The sequence below is a fragment of the Andrographis paniculata genome, unplaced genomic scaffold (genome assembly GCF_009805555.1).
Source record: "Andrographis paniculata isolate CXL003 unplaced genomic scaffold, ASM980555v1 Contig86END, whole genome shotgun sequence".
Taxonomy (NCBI): Eukaryota; Viridiplantae; Streptophyta; class Magnoliopsida; order Lamiales; family Acanthaceae; genus Andrographis; species Andrographis paniculata.
The window spans coordinates 715,678-733,538 of NW_026137624.1; the positions used below are offsets into that span (position 1 = coordinate 715,678).

Sequence of the window (17,861 nt, forward strand, 5' to 3'; positions counted from 1 at the left end):
TAATGTTAAGTATAATTACGCAAAAGATAAATATAACTCCGGGAGGCGGACGGATGAAGTATTATGCATATGTATCTATATAGTCGGTAGTTTGAATCTCGAAATTTCTTTCTTTATGTATTTTTGGGATATGTATACTCGATTTTTTATAATTAATTAATTGATAGCTAGTATTTAAACAATATTTGACACCTTAATAGAAATAGTTCTACGTTGTATCTCAAAAACAAACCATAATGAATTAGATTGAGACATAATTGAAATATGAGACATACTTAATATTCAATCTCTATCCATATGCCAAAAATAAATTATGTTGATAATGGGCTATATATATCTTTGGGTTTCGGTTTATGTTGTCCGTTGATGGTCCAATCAACGTATAGATTCTAGTAAATAGTTGAAGGTCATTCAACGTGAAATAAGTGATTCTTTTTTCTTTTTTTTTTTTTCTTGTGTTTCAAGTTGATCAATCCAGTGCATCTCAGAAAAGAACATCAATTTTATAGGATTTGATTGAGTAGTATAAGTAGATTTTAGAAGATTTGATTTAGAAAATATCATATAGTCAAAATATGAATTTATTTGGAATGATTCTTTTCATAGTTGACGTTCCTACTTTATTGAGATTGTATAGGTGTGTCGGATTGAATTCAAGAGTGGAAAAAAAAAAAAAAAACACACAGACACACGCAAAGGTAGGGGAAAGTGAATCGTGGAGAGAACAAGGAAATTGCATTGGTAGAGGTTGTAGGTGTGAATGGTAATGCTATAAAGTTCTATATGAGCATTAGTGCGAGACTTTTTAGGGCTATGATTTACATAATAAGTTAGTAAGCTTAATTCATGCATCTTTGAGTATTAACCTTTCTGGGTGGTATTCCGATACGTAAGTCCTTGATGGTTGAATTGCGTTAACAATTTGAGTGTGATCTTGAGATACCCCAGTCCGCAAGCCACACAAAGCCGAGTGTGTCGGAATTGTAGATTGGTCCCACAAGTTAACACGAGTCCTTCCAACGTGTTTCTGTCCTCAGTTACGTGCACCATAAGAGACTTCTCAGGGGGTTACCGATCCTCAAATTACTTTAGGACAAGCACGTTTAACTCTAAAATTTTTTCAGTAGGGTACCGAAAAGGAATATGCACATTGTTGACATGAGTAGTCTATTGAATCTATTTAACTTATATTCACTCTTGGATGGCCTAGCACCGGCTCATTCATCGTCGGGAGTTGGCCTAGCACCGGCCCAACTCCGAAGGTATTACAGATTTATTATTCGTTTACAGTGTATGTGAGTGGCTTGAATCTTCCACGAACAACATAACTATGTCTAGGCTGCCCGAATTCTTTCTGCAAAAATCTAGCACAGTTTAGTGTTGTTAAATATTTAAGACATTTGAGACCAACAATTGGTATTAGAGAGAGGCTCCTTGACACTACTAAGGAGTGATCTATTGACATCTTCGGAAAAGAAGGTTGCTAAAAAAAAAAGACCTCATTTGCTCGTTGGAGTAAATTATCAACAATGGAGAATGAAAATTAAGTTTTTCATTATGTCTCTTGGAGAAGACGCGTGGGACTCAGTGGTAAATGGGGTGACTCATACATGAAAGACTATTATCATTATTGAGTCAAAAAAGAAATAGATCATACTCCAACATCCGTCGTTGAAAAATCAAGAGCTCAATATACTTCCGAAGAGAGGGCTCCTTGCAATGCAAACTTCAAGGCCATAACGCTATCCTAAATGGAGTTGATCAATCTCTCTATCAGATCATCTCAATGTGCAACAAGACTAAGGAGGTATAAGATGCACTACTCATGACATTTGAAGGGGATCATAAGGTTAGGCGATCCAAGATACAAATGGTGAAAATAGAGTTTAATAACTTACAGATGAAGGATGAAGAAATAATTTTCTAACATAGCAACAGGTTCAAGGGTGGGGTCAATCATGCTCACAATTTGGATCTAGTTTATGTGGAAAGTAAGCTGGTATTCAAAATGATGAACGTATTTGAGAAATTCTACAGCAGAGTGTCTATGCTTGAAGATCGGGAGAAAACTGAGATAATGTCCCTAAATGCTCTTATTGGGACCTTACAGACTTATGAAATGAACTACACTAGACAAAGTCTCAAGCAGCATATTACATTTTTAATAGAAGAAACAATCTCAGAGAATGATGATGATGAACTTGCCCTGATCTCAATGAAGTTGTTTAAGATGCTTCAAGACAGAAAGGCTCGACAGCATCGAGGGACTGGAAACCAGATTAGTAGGGTAAACAACGTAAGATCAATCAATAAACAACCTACTTAAAAGAAGTCTGTCATACCTGATGATGTAATAAATCATGGTTTCAATGGATATGGTCATGTTTGATCAGCGTGGGCAACATCCATGATGAAAGATTAAAAAGCAATGTCTGTAACTTGGAATGACGAAGAAAATATAGAGGATAAAGTAGTTGTACTCACTCTACAAGATCAAAATGATATCAAGAAAGAAGATAACGAAAATACTACAAAAATGAGTTGTCAAAAGTTCATTGATAACTAATCATAGATTTTTGGAGAGATTTAAAAATATCTTTTAAGATACAAAAAAAAATGATATATGTATAAAATAAAAATAGTGTCATGCATGTTTGTGTAGTAACTCCAAAAACTTCATCAAAAATAAAAAAGTCTCTTAGTGTCCTGGTCGAATTCAGGGAATATGCGAATATCCTATATTTAATTAGAAAAAGTACAATAAGTTAATGTAATCGAAGAAACTGAAACGATAAATTGCAGAAATTAAATCTAACTAAAAAAAGATAAAATATATGTATCTCGAAAAGAATGAAGCGAGGCGTTTGTGTCTGACTTTTGTGTTCCTTAATGGCTAGATTTCCATGGATGAAATGAGCGGGATGACGATGGCGTGATAGCGAAAAATATATATGTATAATTGTGGAGCGGCTCGGAGAAATGAGCGTGATCGCATTTGCTCGCTTAAGCCGATTCTCGAATTGGTTGGTACTTGACCTTAGGGGATTCACAATAAGGCTTCAGCGGCACCTGGCGAAGAACATTATAAGAAAGAAACTCTAGTGTTACTAGAAATTTTTGTGACTCAATAGACCACGGCCTATGCCCCATGAATTATTTCAACCGTTCTGCTAGTGGCTCTACTCATCTGATACTTCTTTTTAATCGGAATCGAATTCAGAACAACAACTAAGCAAGTCGACAAGGCTCCCGCGTACTTAGCTACGTTGAACTACCCGGAATCTATTTGTGACGCGAAACACGACTGAAATAGTCGATTCTTCTATTGCCCTTCCGCAACCTTGTCAAAATCAAATTTGAACAATTCAAATTGAACATGGAATTTTTGTGTGAAGGTGAGGTGGAGAAATATGATAGGAATTTTTACTAACTAAAATAATATGCTGGAATTGAAAGAAAATGATGAGAAAATCAGTTTGCTCGCGACACAAAACCGAAAATCCAGTATTATTAAACTAGATAAAAATATGGAGGAAAAAAAATGAAAAAAATGGAGTGTATGGTTATGTATATTATTACATATATATATATATATATAGGTGTATGTATGGTGTATTTAATATACAATTTGAGAAGATATTTATAGGGGAGAAAAGCTTCTAAAAGCTTCGCGGTTACAGCCGTACATAAATGACTATCTCTAAAAATAGATACTAACTACCTCTTAAAATAACTATTAATAATTAATTATTAACTTAGTAATAACTACCTATTTTCAAAAAAGATCTAGAATAGAAAAATTACACTAACATAGCCAAAATTGGCTAAAAAGTAGGGGTGTCAAAAGTAAACCCGACCCGAAAAACTGAATCCGTTCGACCTGAAATTTTTCAGGTTCGGGTTTGGGTATTTCGGGTTTGAAAAAAATTGGGTCGACCCGAACTCGAAACGAAAAAAATTTGTGTCGTGTTTCGGATTGACCTGATAACCTGAAATATATAAATCAGGTTAGGTTTTGAGTTTCGTGTTTCGGGTTTGACCTGAAATTTTTATTTTTATTATTTTAATTTATAATATTTATATTATTTTAAATATAAAATAATATAAAAATGATATTTTTTAGGTCAATTTAATTTTTTCTTAATTTTTCGGGTTTGTTTCGTGTCGGGTTCATTCGGGTTTCGAGTTCCCTGAAACTAATTTAGGTTAACCTGAATTCGACCTGAAAGAATTCGTGTCGTGTTCAGGTCTAGAGTTTCAGGTCAGATTTCGGGTTTGGGTTGACAGTTTTTTTGTTATCCCCATGGCTCAACCCGACACGAATACGACCCAAAAACACGAATTGACACCCTTACTAAAAAGTAGTGTAGAAATTTAATTAAGGGAGTTGGGAGAGTGCAGTAAATGCAGGAGCTGAGGGAGCCTGGGCAATAAGTGGAGCAGTAATTGCTGCACAGAATTATTGCAGCCACCTCTCATGGATTTCGCACTGCCGACACTCGCCTTCCGCGCTCGCGCACTTCTCTGCAGCCGTCACTCAAATTCTGCGCCAGCCGCCGCTCAAATTCCGTACAGCCGCTGTTCACTGAGTCCGCGCGAGCAGGCATCGCTTTCCGGGCAGAATTAATACTGCTGCTGCATGTATTTTTGCACTGCATTAATGTAAATTAAAATTTACAGAATATATATTTAATTAAATAAAATAAATTATCTATTTAAAAAGATTAGTTATTTAATCTGCCAAATTAAATATTTAAATTATAGTATATTCTTAAGTATTTTATTTAATTAAAATTAAATAATAAATAAATAATGCCAAATTCAAGTAATACATTAATTAATTTAATTTATACACCAAAATAATTATAAAATATACTTAAATATTAATAAAGTAATATTTTACACACAAAATAAATAAATAATTAATTAAATAAATTTAAGTTATAAAATATGGCAAAATCAAAAAGTTATAAAGAAATATGAGCTAGTAGTTGCTTAACATAACTTTTTATATCTCAAAATGAAAAACTTAGAGCATGTGTTGATCGGATATAAAGGAAAACTAAAACATTAGTAGATGTCAATGAAAAAATCATTGATATGAATAATGAACTGGTTAAGGGTATGAAAAATGTACTTCGAACTTCGAATGAGCAGTGTAAAAAAATTCACAAGATGGAAGTGAGAAAACGAAGCTAATGGAAGAAAACAATTGGTTGAAAAAGGAAAAGCAGAAACTTGATAACGTGCTATCTTCAATATGTCACTTTCAGATTTTTTTTTTATTGAGATCCAACTCTCTTTGACTATCAACATCTCTCATGCCACCATCAATTTAACCCCATTCTCTTTCCCTTTCCACCTCCACCTCCACCTCCACCTGCCTCACTCTTTCAACCCCTGTGACTACCTCATCTATCGATTCCAAGCCTCCGCTAACCTCGCCATACCCCTCCTCAACGTCATCCATGTAATTATCAAAAAAATCATCATCACTATCATCTACGAAAAAAGACATTATCTATTCACTATCACTCTCACAATAATCGGTCCCTTCAATTTCAACTTTTGCTTGGACAAAAACAACAAAATCATCACCCTCCCCGCCTACATGTTCTAGTGCAATTTGCCTAAGAGTTTTCTTATTCATAATTGGAATAAGCAAACCATCCCTAATGACGAAAAAATTCAACATCCAAATCCTCTCCTACACCAGTTGAAATTGCATACCTTCTTAAACACGCAAAGTTAAGGGATTGAACATCTACTGCATCAAAGAAAATGACCTTCCCACGACGTAATTGGGAGTTGATGTTCGAAAAATATTATCTCCGTGCAAGAGGGTAATCCGAACCGATGGAGTACCTACAATTTTGATTGATACAACTATTAGAATAGTGCACATTGCACACCTCAAGAGTAAAAATAGCAAATACAAAATATACACAATAATAAATGTAAATATTCTTAAATGTTGGGACACCATTCCAACACCCTTTAAATCAACAATGTTAAAAAGACAATCACAACAGGAATCTCGTGTTGGGTATCCAATATTAACATGTTCCAATAAAAGCATATGGCGGAAGACTCAAACTCTATAGCTATATCAAATATTGTGGAATACGAGCGTGGTTTTACTGGATTAGGGCTTCATTCCGTCGAATGTGTGGCAAAGCCAGTATGGAATCGTAGGGTCATGCGATGGTCCGATTTCACCGGCGAGAAGCTAGCCTAACGTTGACAACTGGAGATCTGTGGGCGGTAGGAGGCTTTGTGGGCGGGAAGATAATTCGTGATTGACGGGGGAGAGTGGAACTAGGGCTCGACTGGTTTGTGTGCGTTTTAATTCAATTTGTTGAATTTCAAAATTTGTAATTTAATTGGACTAAATTCAAATATATATTTTAATTCTATTTTTTATTTTGAAAATATCGAGTCATCGCCGGAATAGTGCCACGGGGCGCACATGTCATTTCCGGTATGGGACAGCTTAGCGACGAAAGGAAAACTCAGCGACGGGAAGACACATCATCGTACGTGCAGGTCACATACAAGATTCCAACGCCGGAAGATAAAAGAAGCGAATTTTATCCACATACAATCTTATTTTTAGAATATCAAAAATTAATAATTAAAAATAATAATAGGCTTTATTTAGATGAAAAAAATTACAATTTACGCAAATATAAATTTTGAATTTGTTCTTTATATATTAGAATAAGTATTCATCAACATTTCAAACATATATAAATATATATTGCTTTCATTATTCCAGATTTATCTTCCAAATATATTTATTTGGCTGGAATAATTTTAAGCCAACAAATATTATATATTTTTAAATGATAATAAGGAAGTCAATTGCCCTACGAAAGCTTAAATAGTATTGACTAACTAATGGTTCTAATTAAGTTGTAATGGAGACTGAATAATTTTGATTGAATAAATATCACATAATAAAGATGAAGACAAGAACATAACTTGTCGTATTCTTCCAGAAATATATATAGTAACAAATTCAACTTTTCATTTTTGTTTCATAGCATAGATATTTCTCAAACCATTGGAATAGTAGTTATTGTAAATCTGCAAGTCTATGTACTCTTGTATATACTTCATTTACTTTTGGGAATCCTATGCTGATTGGTCCTAATTTCACCTAATTAGTATATATATAATAAAAGTATGCAATACAAATATTTAATATATATTTATTATATATATATATTGATCGGGTCAAATTAGTATTTTTTGTTTTCGTATATAAAAATATATATTTTTAAACAAAATAATAATTTGTTTCTTTAAGTTTGCATTTGAGAATATTTGGTTAGTTTTTTATATTTAAATCATAGTTTAATTTATATAATATTTTGTGAATAAATATATATAGGCTTTGTTCTTCTATCTTTCTTTTCTTTCACAAAATATTAATACACTATACACGTTCACTATTTTTATATTACTCACACGATTTCTTGTACCTCACATAAAAAATAATAATAATAAATAAAATAAAAAAATTCAACATTCTCACAAAACAAACACACTCATATATATATATATATATATTATAAAAAAAATACAAATCCAAATAATATCATTTAAACAATAAATTTCAAAGAAGGGAGCTCATTTGATTTTAAAAATTCGACAGTATCAACTTAATCGTACAATACGAAAATGATGAGTAAGTGGTATAAGATGATGTACTTATTGATGTTAGTTTATGGGTGTTTTCTTTTTTATTTATTTATATTTTGCATTTCGATATGTATATATTAAAAAAAATATAGGTATTACAAGAATAATAAAAAATGATTTGGAGGTTTTTTTTTTTAAAAAAAATTATTTTCTATTATATTAAAAAATAACTTTATATTCAAAATATCACATTAATACATATTTATATCAAATAAAGCCTAAAGGTCTGGTCTGGTATGCATAATATTTCTTCATCCAATTATATAATAATATTTCTTCATTGATTCTCATTAGGGGTGGAAATAGGTGCGGAGGGGTGGAAATAGGTGCGAACTTCTGGTCTGCATAAAGGTTTGGTTTGGTCTGACCTATTTACTAAAAATATAAACTTGAAATATATTTCCAAATCTTTTTATATAATGACATGTTCATTAAAAATGTTATATTCAGATATATTTTCAAGTTTTTTAAATAGGCAAAATTGTTCATAACTTTTTTATTGTTTTGAAACTCAACGTAAGTCTCACTTTACTTTTAAAATCGCATGGCGTTCCCTTATACTTTCATTCGAGCAGCTATATATTTATCCAATTTATTTCATTCTATTGCAATTATTTTCTACTAGTTAATTTTTTATTTCAGCTCCTATTGTTTGTTTATTCAAATTTCCATCTCAATTCCGTATATCCATGCTCGATTTAATTTGCTTTTGAAGCATAATTAAAACATTTTCATTACAAATTTATTGCAATTTTATTTTTGAATACGAGACTAGCCCAGACACCTTTCTTGAGTAGGTCAGGAAACCCAATTTTTGTCGATTTCAACTGGTCTAATTTTATTGAACCGTCGTCGATGAAATTTTTAATGATAATAGATTGGCACGCCCAATGGGACTCAACGAGTCTCACATATTTAAGCAACTGAGAATCGTAAGTTAACATATCCAGGCAGAACCACAATTTTGATTGCCGGCGAAATTACAGTGTCGCATATTTTCGGAGAAATCACACGTGACGAATCCTCTTCAGCTCTAGGAAGTGTGGAAAGAATGGTGGCAATCTCGGCTCGCATTTTACAAGATCAGATCCTGGGAGAGATCCAAACGGCACTCCACGGGTCGGCGTTGGAGCTTTCTCAATATGATATGGATTTACTAAAGCTCACCAGCCGCGATGAACTCGAATGTGAGGGAAGAAGAGATTCACAAAAGAGAAGCTTCCACGACCAACACCGAACCTGCCAAAAACGATCCTCTGTCAAGGGTGGAACTGGGGGCAGCATCGGATCCACTTCGCCAATGTTCCGACATGGCAACATGGCTGTAATGACTCGAGGGACCAACAACAAATGCGCCCTTAATGAGCTCATGGCTGAAGCAGCAACATCCTTCGGGCAGGCTACTACAGGACAACCACCATTCCAAAGACCTAAGGAAAGCATCAGAGGAATGCCACCAACCTCTCAATGGTGCACTAACCCCTTATTTGGTGGAACAGGTACTTATACATCGATTTTGGATCGCAATAATCAAGGAGTGACCGTCGACACTTGTGGGGCATGGCCGAACATGGCCCCGACACTTCTAGTCGTTCCTCTGACCTCCGGAACCACTTGAGAAGCAACCGCACCACCTCCAAGTGTACCTTAGGGGCAGTCCCGCCTCCTTCAGGATCCTGGGGAGCAGCCTTTTCGGCCGTCGCAGTGGCGTAGGGATAACACGTACCGACTCCATGGTGCTACCTCTGCATAGGGGGCAAGGAGCATATCACAGGATGAATTTTTCTAAGGTGTCCGGCCAGCTCCAAGATTATGGATCTCGAAATTAGGGGGCTTTGATACCATTCGGGAACTTTTCGGCTCTGGCGGCGCCACATATGACTTGAGGGGCAGCTCTGATTCCTCTGGGAGCATCACCAGCTCTGTGGATTACTCGGGAGGCACCTCTAGCAACACATCCAGCGCCAACGGCACCATTAACGACCTAGGAGGTACATTCGGTGGCACTTCCAACTCCAGACACTATCCAGATGACAGCCCCACCACCTCCAAGAGCACTTCTAGCTCAAGATACTACCCGGAGGACAGCCCCGCCATCTTTGGGAGCACTTTCAGCTCTAGACTCTGCTCAGAGGACAGCCCTGCCACCTCCGGGAGCACTTCTAGCTCCGGATATTATCCGGAGGATAGCCCTGCCACCTCCATAAGCGTATCCAGCTTTGGAAATTACCCAAAAAGCAGCCCGATGATGCTGCTACCTTTGAGGGCGACAAGAGATGTAAATCCACCACCTCCGCAACCTCTGGAAGCGTTATCAGTGCTGGAAAAGAGCGTGGAAAGATCCGCTGGCTCCGAAATGGTCAACTCCGTCAAATCCAGACGTAACAACCCCAGATCCGGGCAGACAAACACCACCCCCTGTACTGCCCGGAGAACACACAAAAATACCCTCCCTCACCTACACGCCTGATTATCGATCCGTAGGAAATCGAAGAGGCGGTCCGAAGAATATACAGGGACCCGGTCCGGCTGCCCGCAAGGCCGTACTATCAATGGCCATTCTCGGATCAGATCACCGTCGACCATCTTCTCCCCCGAAATACTCGGACCCCAGAGTTCATGCTTTTTTCGAGGGAGGACTCGCGCTCAACGATTGAGCATGTCGATCGATTCACGGCGCAGTGCAGAGGTGATTTCTGGGAAAACTAGTGGTGCAAACTCTAACTATATTTGTTATTCCTCACTGAGCCAACCTTCACTTGGTATACATCTCTCCCTTCTAATTCATTTCATACATGGAAAGACCTAGAAAAGATATTCCACGAGCGGTTTTACAGACTGCTTTCGGAGGTGACAGTATCTGATTTAACTAACGTACAACAAAAGCATAATGAGCCGATAGGAAGTTTTTTCGAAAGATTTTGCAGCGCAGAAGATCAGTTTTAGGTGCGGATACCCGAAAACCAAATTTTCGACATGGCGGTCGACAATATGACACGTGAACTTCGTGACAAATTAGCCATTCAAGTGTATAAAGATTTCCGACAGGTTTTTGCAAAGGCAGCCAAGGCGGAATAGCTCCTCCAGAATGTCAGTGGAAAAGATCGCTCACCACATGCGCAAGAAGGCAAATTCGATGTCGAGGAAAAATCTGATCAAACCTCTGTGACCATCCAAACATCTCATGTTCCAATGAGATCTCATGCATCAGCAGAAAAGGCCAACAAAAACTGGAGGAATCGTAGCGACACATTTGCGGAAATCCATTTTCAAGAAATTGAGAGAGATGGAAAATGACTTCGGTGGATCGATTGGTAATAATTTTTCATCCAACGCAGCATTACGAGCAGCCCCCAAAGGATGAGCGTTGGGAATGTGACCGGAAGAAGAAGAAGACGAGAGCGCAAAGATGGAGAAAGCAAAGTCGGCGCCGGACAGCTAGTTTCGGTCAAAAGGAGATGGGGTATTAAGAAAGTGAGTTCCGAGCAGGCCATATACGGACGGATCAGAATAAAATGTGTAGACAAAAGTAGTTTACAACGTCCGTACCAGATCTGACAAGAGTGGATGCCAAAACGAGTGATTTCAGACAACAAAGTTGTCTCGGATGAACAACCCCCTCCAAATGATCCAAAAGCTCTAGATACGGAGGACGAACCTATGATTAGAGCTCACGAATATGATAGAATTTCAGAGGTCAGTCTCAACATCATAGCAAAAAATCGAGACTTGGAGCAAGCCCTACGGTACAAAGACGACTTCAAGGTCAAGGCGGTTGGATTTACCAAGAAAACCAAGAAGTTTTAATCCAACCGTCGCACTCCCCAACGAATCTGGCTCTGAGACGACCCGGACCAGCTCTCTACCGCTGCCGGATGAGGCTAAATGAAGCTTGGATCAAGATACCGTCAAAATCTCATACAAAAATGTTGAACTTCAAACTTCGGCAAACTTTTTGCCCAAATAATTTTTATGGGCCTTCGGATGTGATTAGCAGTCCAGCTAGGAGGAGTGGATGGACCAGCCCAAACAATTTTAACCAAGCTCAAGATTGTGTATGAATGAGAACCTTGTCAAACCTACAACTTGGGTTTAGAGTCTTCCTAAACAATTAAAAAGTAGAGAAAATTGTGGAATAAAGTAGTTGAGTTGAGGAGCTAGAGTCACTGGGAGAATAACACAAATCCATGAATATTTAAAGGGACATCCAACGTCAAACTCAAATTCTTATTTTCTTATTTTTTTTTTTCTTTATTGTTCCTTATTTTTGTTAAAGCTTCGATCCTATGTTACTCAATTCTAATTCATGCACTAATTTTCATTTGAGTAACTACATATTTATCCAATTTCTTTCATTCCATTGCAATTATTTTTAGTAGTTAATTTTTTATTTCAGCTCCTATGGTTTGTCCATTCAAATTTTCATCCCAATTCCGTATAGTCATACTTGATTTAATTTGATTTTTAAGCATAATTGAAACATTTCCATACAAATTTATTTTTGAATACGAGACTAGCCCGGACACTTTCTTGAGTAGGCCGGGGAACCCAATTCTTGTCAATTTCGACTGATCTAATTTTATTGAGCCGTCATCGACAAAATTTTCAACTATAACATATACATAATAAATAATTTATTTATATTTTTTACGAATATCAAGTTTGAAAAATAAAAAAATAAAAAATATTATACATATTTTTAAATAGGCTCAGCGAGTTAAATAGGTTAAGCCTAAGCCTTAGATATATATTTTAACCGCCGATAGGCCAGACTTGAGCTTTAATTTTATAAAAACAGGTCTGGCCTATTTAGCAAAAGTCTTGGCCTATTTTAACCTCTAGTTTTCTCATTTGACGAAGACTTTCTCTTATCTGATTCATTGTTTTTTCTTAATTAATTTATCATTTCTTTTTTGCTTGCAATATACTTTCTCTATCCCAAATCAAAGTATTTTTTTTTTTTTACTATTTTCGTCTATTTTACTATAAAGTATTCATATTTCATTTTAAAAAAAAGTAATTATACACTAATATTAAAGTATCATTAATTTTTATTTAAATTATAAATAAAATATTACACATACAATTACTGTATATATATAGTCAAATGAAAAAAATGTTAAAATCTCTTACACATTTCAACTAAATAAAAATAGTATTATTTTCTAATTTATTACAAAATTTCAAAAAATTCCTTTGAATTGTGACGAAGGAAGTACTTTTATTTATTTATTTATTTTATGTAATTTCATTTGTTTGCTCTATTTTGTTAGAATTTCTCGTTCTCTTTACCCCAACGATCCTTAGTTTTGGTTTCATTTAACTCATAAACAAGTCACAATCTCTAGTAATTAACTCATAAACAAGTCACAATCTCTAGTAATCTATATAGTTTAATTAAAGTAAAGTAAAATCTTTCCCAAAAAAATATACACCTATATGGCAAAGGTTTTTTTTTTTTAATGTATATATATTAAAAAAACAATAAAACTAAAATAGCATGTTTAAACAAATTTATTTAACCTAACGTCAAGGTTAATAAAAAAATTAAAATTGTATAAAGGGTTTAATTAAAATGAGATGGAATAAGATAGGATACTCTATAAATTTACTATTCAATATAATTATCTTAGTTTGTACTTGTGGACTCTATATTTTATAAAATATTATTTGAATATAAAGCTAAAACCCCACGGATCTTCCAAATTCAAACAATAACATCCAAGTGTCTTTCATTTGTGTTTTTTTTTATTGAATATAATATATGATTAAATATATATAAATAAACACGCTCAATAAATAAATACTTAGGAGATGATATAGACATACTTAAATATTAGCGTAAAATAAACACGGATCTAATGCTAAAAGTCTCCGGCACGGGCGACGCCCACCGATTACACGAAAAAAGGTATATGTGTGTGTGTGTGTGTGTGTGTGGGGGGGGGGGGGGGGGGGGGGGGGGTTGGGATACATAAAACATATATATATATATATGTATGTATACATACTTGAAACGAATGGAAACCCGAATGAATATTCATTGACTCCTTTCTCTTTGATGAATTCATGGAGATTTATGCGTACCCTTCCCGTTCTAATCGCCCTTCTTCTTCTTCATCATCTTCCTCCTCCTCCTCCTCGCTTTCGTATTCCTCTTTCGGGTCTCTTGTAAATAGGGTCACAGATTTCGTCCGATGCGCAGCTTCCGCGGTAGTTGCGAACGTTTTATCCGCAATTTTCACCTTTTGTTTCGCCATGGGTGAGTGCTTGCTTGTTTGGTTTTTTTTTCCCTGATTTGTTGATGGATTTTGACCTTACTTCGTTATTGTGGGACTGGATTTCAAATTTTTAATGAATTATGATTTGCTGTTTTTCTCGTTCCCAATTTATATGTGCAAATTCATTATTGTGGTTTTTGTTTTAGGTCTTTCGCTTTCTCGTTTTCTTTTATTATTATTATTATTATTATTATTTTGTTTTTGGTATGAATGATGATGATTCCAGTATGCGTCGATCAAATTGGGCGTTTGAAAACAGCTTCTAGTTCTGAAACTGAATTTTGCTCTGCTTCATAATTTGGGCGTGTTGTTGTTGATTGGATTTTCGATATAATTTCTTCCTTGTATTGAAAAATCAGATTTGCCAGTACAGAGACATATGTATATCGAATGATATTTGTTTCGAAAATTGAAGGATTTGTGTGACAGATAATTGATTGTTAATGAGTTCATCTAACATGGTGTGTAGTTGGCACTTTGCTGGGAGCAATGACGGGAGCTCTGATCGGGCAAGAGACAGAGAGCGGGTTCATTAGAGGTGCATCAGTAGGGGCAATCTCCGGGGCAGTTTTCTCGATCGAGGTTTTTGAATCGTCACTGCTTTTATGGCAATCCGACGAATCCGGTTTGGGCTGTCTTCTCTATTTGGTGAGAGCAATGATGATACATAATTAGGTTGAGAATTCGACACATATAGAATCACAATGAGCTCTACTTGTTTCGAGACAATGCATAGTCATTCAAAATATCACATGTTTCGATTACAGTCCATAATTTATGTTGAAATTGCAACAGATTGATGTTATAGCGAGCCTTCTAAGCGGTAGGCTTGTGCGCGAGCGAATTGGTCCAGCGATGCTTAGTGCAGTGCAAAGTCAGGTTAGATTAGCATTCACTTGTTTAAGGTTTCCATTTACTTACTAACATACATTCGTATTGATTGTTGGTTGGTTGCTCAGATGGGAGCAGTCGAAGCGCCGTTTGAGGATGTTCACAACATTTTCGATACTGGCGGGGCGAAAGGTTTGTTGGCGGACACAGTGGAGAAGATCCCAAAATTCACCATTAGCAGAGGAGATGGCGATTTTGATGGCTCGGGGGACTGTGTGTCGTGCTCTGTGTGCCTTCAGGTACTAACTCACTCACTCACTCATTGTTTTTCTGCTAGATGATTCTTTGGTGATTTCAAATTGACAGTTTCTAAGGCTAAAAACATTCACATCAAAAAAGACTAATTGAAAATTAACAACACATGATTTAAAATCAATTTCAAAACCACTAAAATTGTGTGTTGAATATAGGACTTCCAGGTCGGGGAGAGTGTGCGGCGATTGCCACATTGCGAGCACATGTTTCATGTGGCGTGCATCGACGCGTGGCTGGTGAGACACGGTTCTTGCCCGTTGTGCCGGAGGGATCTATGATACTACATACTTGTTATTGTTCATTCATTGTTCCTTGTTGATTCATTTATTACACGATACGATACGACGACATGAGTATGCTTGCTTGCTTGCAGCTGCTGCACGCACAGCCAGGTTTTGTTTTGTCTATATAGCAGTAGTTAGCAAAACCGTATATATTCATTCACATTAATGTAAAGAGAATTGAGCTCAACATTTTATTTAGTTTGATGCTGTGTTGGATTTATCCCACCAGTCCATAGTGGCTCTTTAATTAATAAATAAATAAATGGTGGTAGATGTCATGATGATGATGATGATGATGTGTTGTGTTGTAATAAATGCAATGCTTAAATTAAATTAAATTGAAAAAGTGTTCAAGTATTGGGCGATGGATCGATCCTTAACGTCTAAGGAGAGGAGAGGAGAGGAGAGGAGAAGAGAAGAGAAGAGAGGAGCAGAGAACATCCCAAGTGCATTAATTAATTAATAAATGCTCTGCTCTCTCTTTTCAAATTAAAGCATTACTAATTCAGTCTCGTTCACATTTCGCAATAATGTTGCTCAACTCAATGGGTTATGTGTAACTGTGCTGATTAACTTTAGGTCAAATTCACTTTGTTTTCTTCTTCTTTTTTTTTTTAATAAATTAATTTTTCATAAATATTATTAAAATATATATAATATATTAATTTCAAATCAACCGACAAAATACAATAAAATTTTTAAATTGAGATTATGCAAAAGATTTAAGGCAAATTTGCGTAGTTGGAACAAACAAAAATGGACTAATAAAAAGAAGATTGAAATACAATATGCCACCAAGAATACAATCAAAGAAAATTTATAATTTCATTGTATTCCAACCAAACAAACCCAACTCTGCCAAGTCAGATTCCAATCTCCAAATTGATTTTGTGAGTAGGCCTTTTCAAATTGAACTCAATTCCTTGGCTTCACTTTTCGAATATATATTAGGATTTAGGATATAGAATAATTTTATTTAACAAATTAAGTTTAATTTTAAACCACAAAATAACAAATCTCCGTATATTATTGAACCCCAAATAAATGAACTCCATAATGCCGCATTCTTCAATACCCCTTAAAACACTCACATATTGGATAGGCTAATCAAGTCCAAATTGTGTCTAAACTTGATGCCACTAATGATTTAATTTGCATATCCACTGAGTTATCAAAGTATTTCATGCCACATTTCAAGGTTTGTAATATTTTTTTTTTTTAAATTTCTCTTTTAAAATTTTATATTGTTTTTTTTTTTTTTTTTTTTAATTTCATTTGCAAATTTTTTATATATCATTAGGATTGTATCAGAGCTATTGACGGCACACATACCACTGTGGTTGTTCTAGAAGAAATCCAACTACGATATAGGGGTGAAAAGGATCACTAACTATGAATGTTCTTGCCGTATGCGATTTTAACTTACTGTTTACTTACGTTTTGACCGGATGGGAGGGGTCCGCACATGATGCACGGATATTTCTAGAGACAATCAATGATCCTAAATTAAATTTTCCAAAATCTTCACTAGGTATTTTTCTTTTTTTTTTTTTTAATTTCATATTATTTATGTTTGTTTATTTAGAAACAATTATTTTATTACACAATAATTTTGTTGCATTTATAGGAAAATTTTATTTAGCAAACAAAGATTATCCAGAACGAGATGGTTTTTTGACACCATATTCAAAGATAAGGTACCATCAATTGGATTTTCGTGGCAATGGTCCAAGGGGATATTGAGAAACTTTCAATTATTATCATTCGTCGTTAAGGAGTTCTATTGAAAGGGCTTTTGGAGTTCTCAAGGCTCAATGGAAAATACTCAAAGCATTGCCGAAATATTCAGTGGAAGTGCAAAATTTAATCATTTGTGCGGCTTTTACTTTGCATAACAACATCAGGTTGAGCAAGATTGTTGACTCTACATTTAAATTTATGAATGATGGTCTTAATTTTGTCCCATTGGATATTTGCAATGAGTTTGATCTTGAAGCTATTTTCGAGCATGAAAATGTTGGAAGTTCTACCTCCAAACAGATGTTTAGAATTCGAGACAATATCGCTTATAGTCTTATATCAACTTAGCCAAATAAGCAATGCAGACGATTTTAGGTTTGTGTTATATTTTGAATGTTAGTTTGGATGACTTTTACTACATTATACATATTTTATATATATATTATGTGACTCTCATTTTATTATGTTTTAGTGTTTTTTTATTTTTTTATTTTTTGTAGTATTTAGTAATTATTTTTGTTAAATTATAATTTTAAGTTTTGGAATTTAAAGAAATTAAAGTTATTTAATTTTACGTATAAATCATTTTATCATAAAATATATAAATTTATTTTCATATATTTTTAGCATGTAAATTTTATGTTAAAAACAAATAAAACAAATAAAATAATTTGGAATTATAAGTTTAGTAAAATAATAATTT

The 17,861-nt window shown here is 34.9% G+C and overlaps 1 protein-coding gene across 2 annotated transcripts; it reads left to right on the forward strand.

Moving 5' to 3' along the window:
- The first annotated feature begins 13,709 nt into the window (after positions 1 to 13,709).
- On the forward strand, positions 13,710 to 15,696 carry LOC127242459 (NEP1-interacting protein-like 1). 2 transcript variants are annotated; one of them, XM_051262007.1, is made up of 5 exons: positions 13,710 to 13,969; positions 14,458 to 14,636; positions 14,784 to 14,867; positions 14,948 to 15,118; positions 15,299 to 15,696. In XM_051262007.1, exons 1-5 carry the CDS (start codon positions 13,777 to 13,779, stop codon positions 15,410 to 15,412), a joined length of 741 nt encoding a protein of 246 aa, XP_051117964.1. In that variant the 5' UTR covers positions 13,710 to 13,776; the 3' UTR covers positions 15,413 to 15,696. The 2 variants fall into 2 exon arrangements, with proteins under 2 accessions (XP_051117964.1, XP_051117963.1); XM_051262006.1 differs by having other exon boundaries at positions 13,711 to 13,969; positions 15,290 to 15,696.
- Positions 15,697 to 17,861: the final 2,165 nt, after the last annotated feature.

Bases quoted from the DNA above. Each gene is read 5' to 3' on its own strand.
- LOC127242459 (XM_051262006.1), top strand. From the start codon at position 13,777: ATGGAGATTTATGCGTACCCTTCCCGTTCTAATCGCCCTTCTTCTTCT. The intron at 13,970-14,457 runs GTGAGTGCTTGC...CATGGTGTGTAG, and splicing joins CACCTTTTGTTTCGCCATGG to TTGGCACTTTGCTGGGAGCA. The intron at 14,637-14,783 runs GTGAGAGCAATG...AAATTGCAACAG, and splicing joins TGGGCTGTCTTCTCTATTTG to ATTGATGTTATAGCGAGCCT.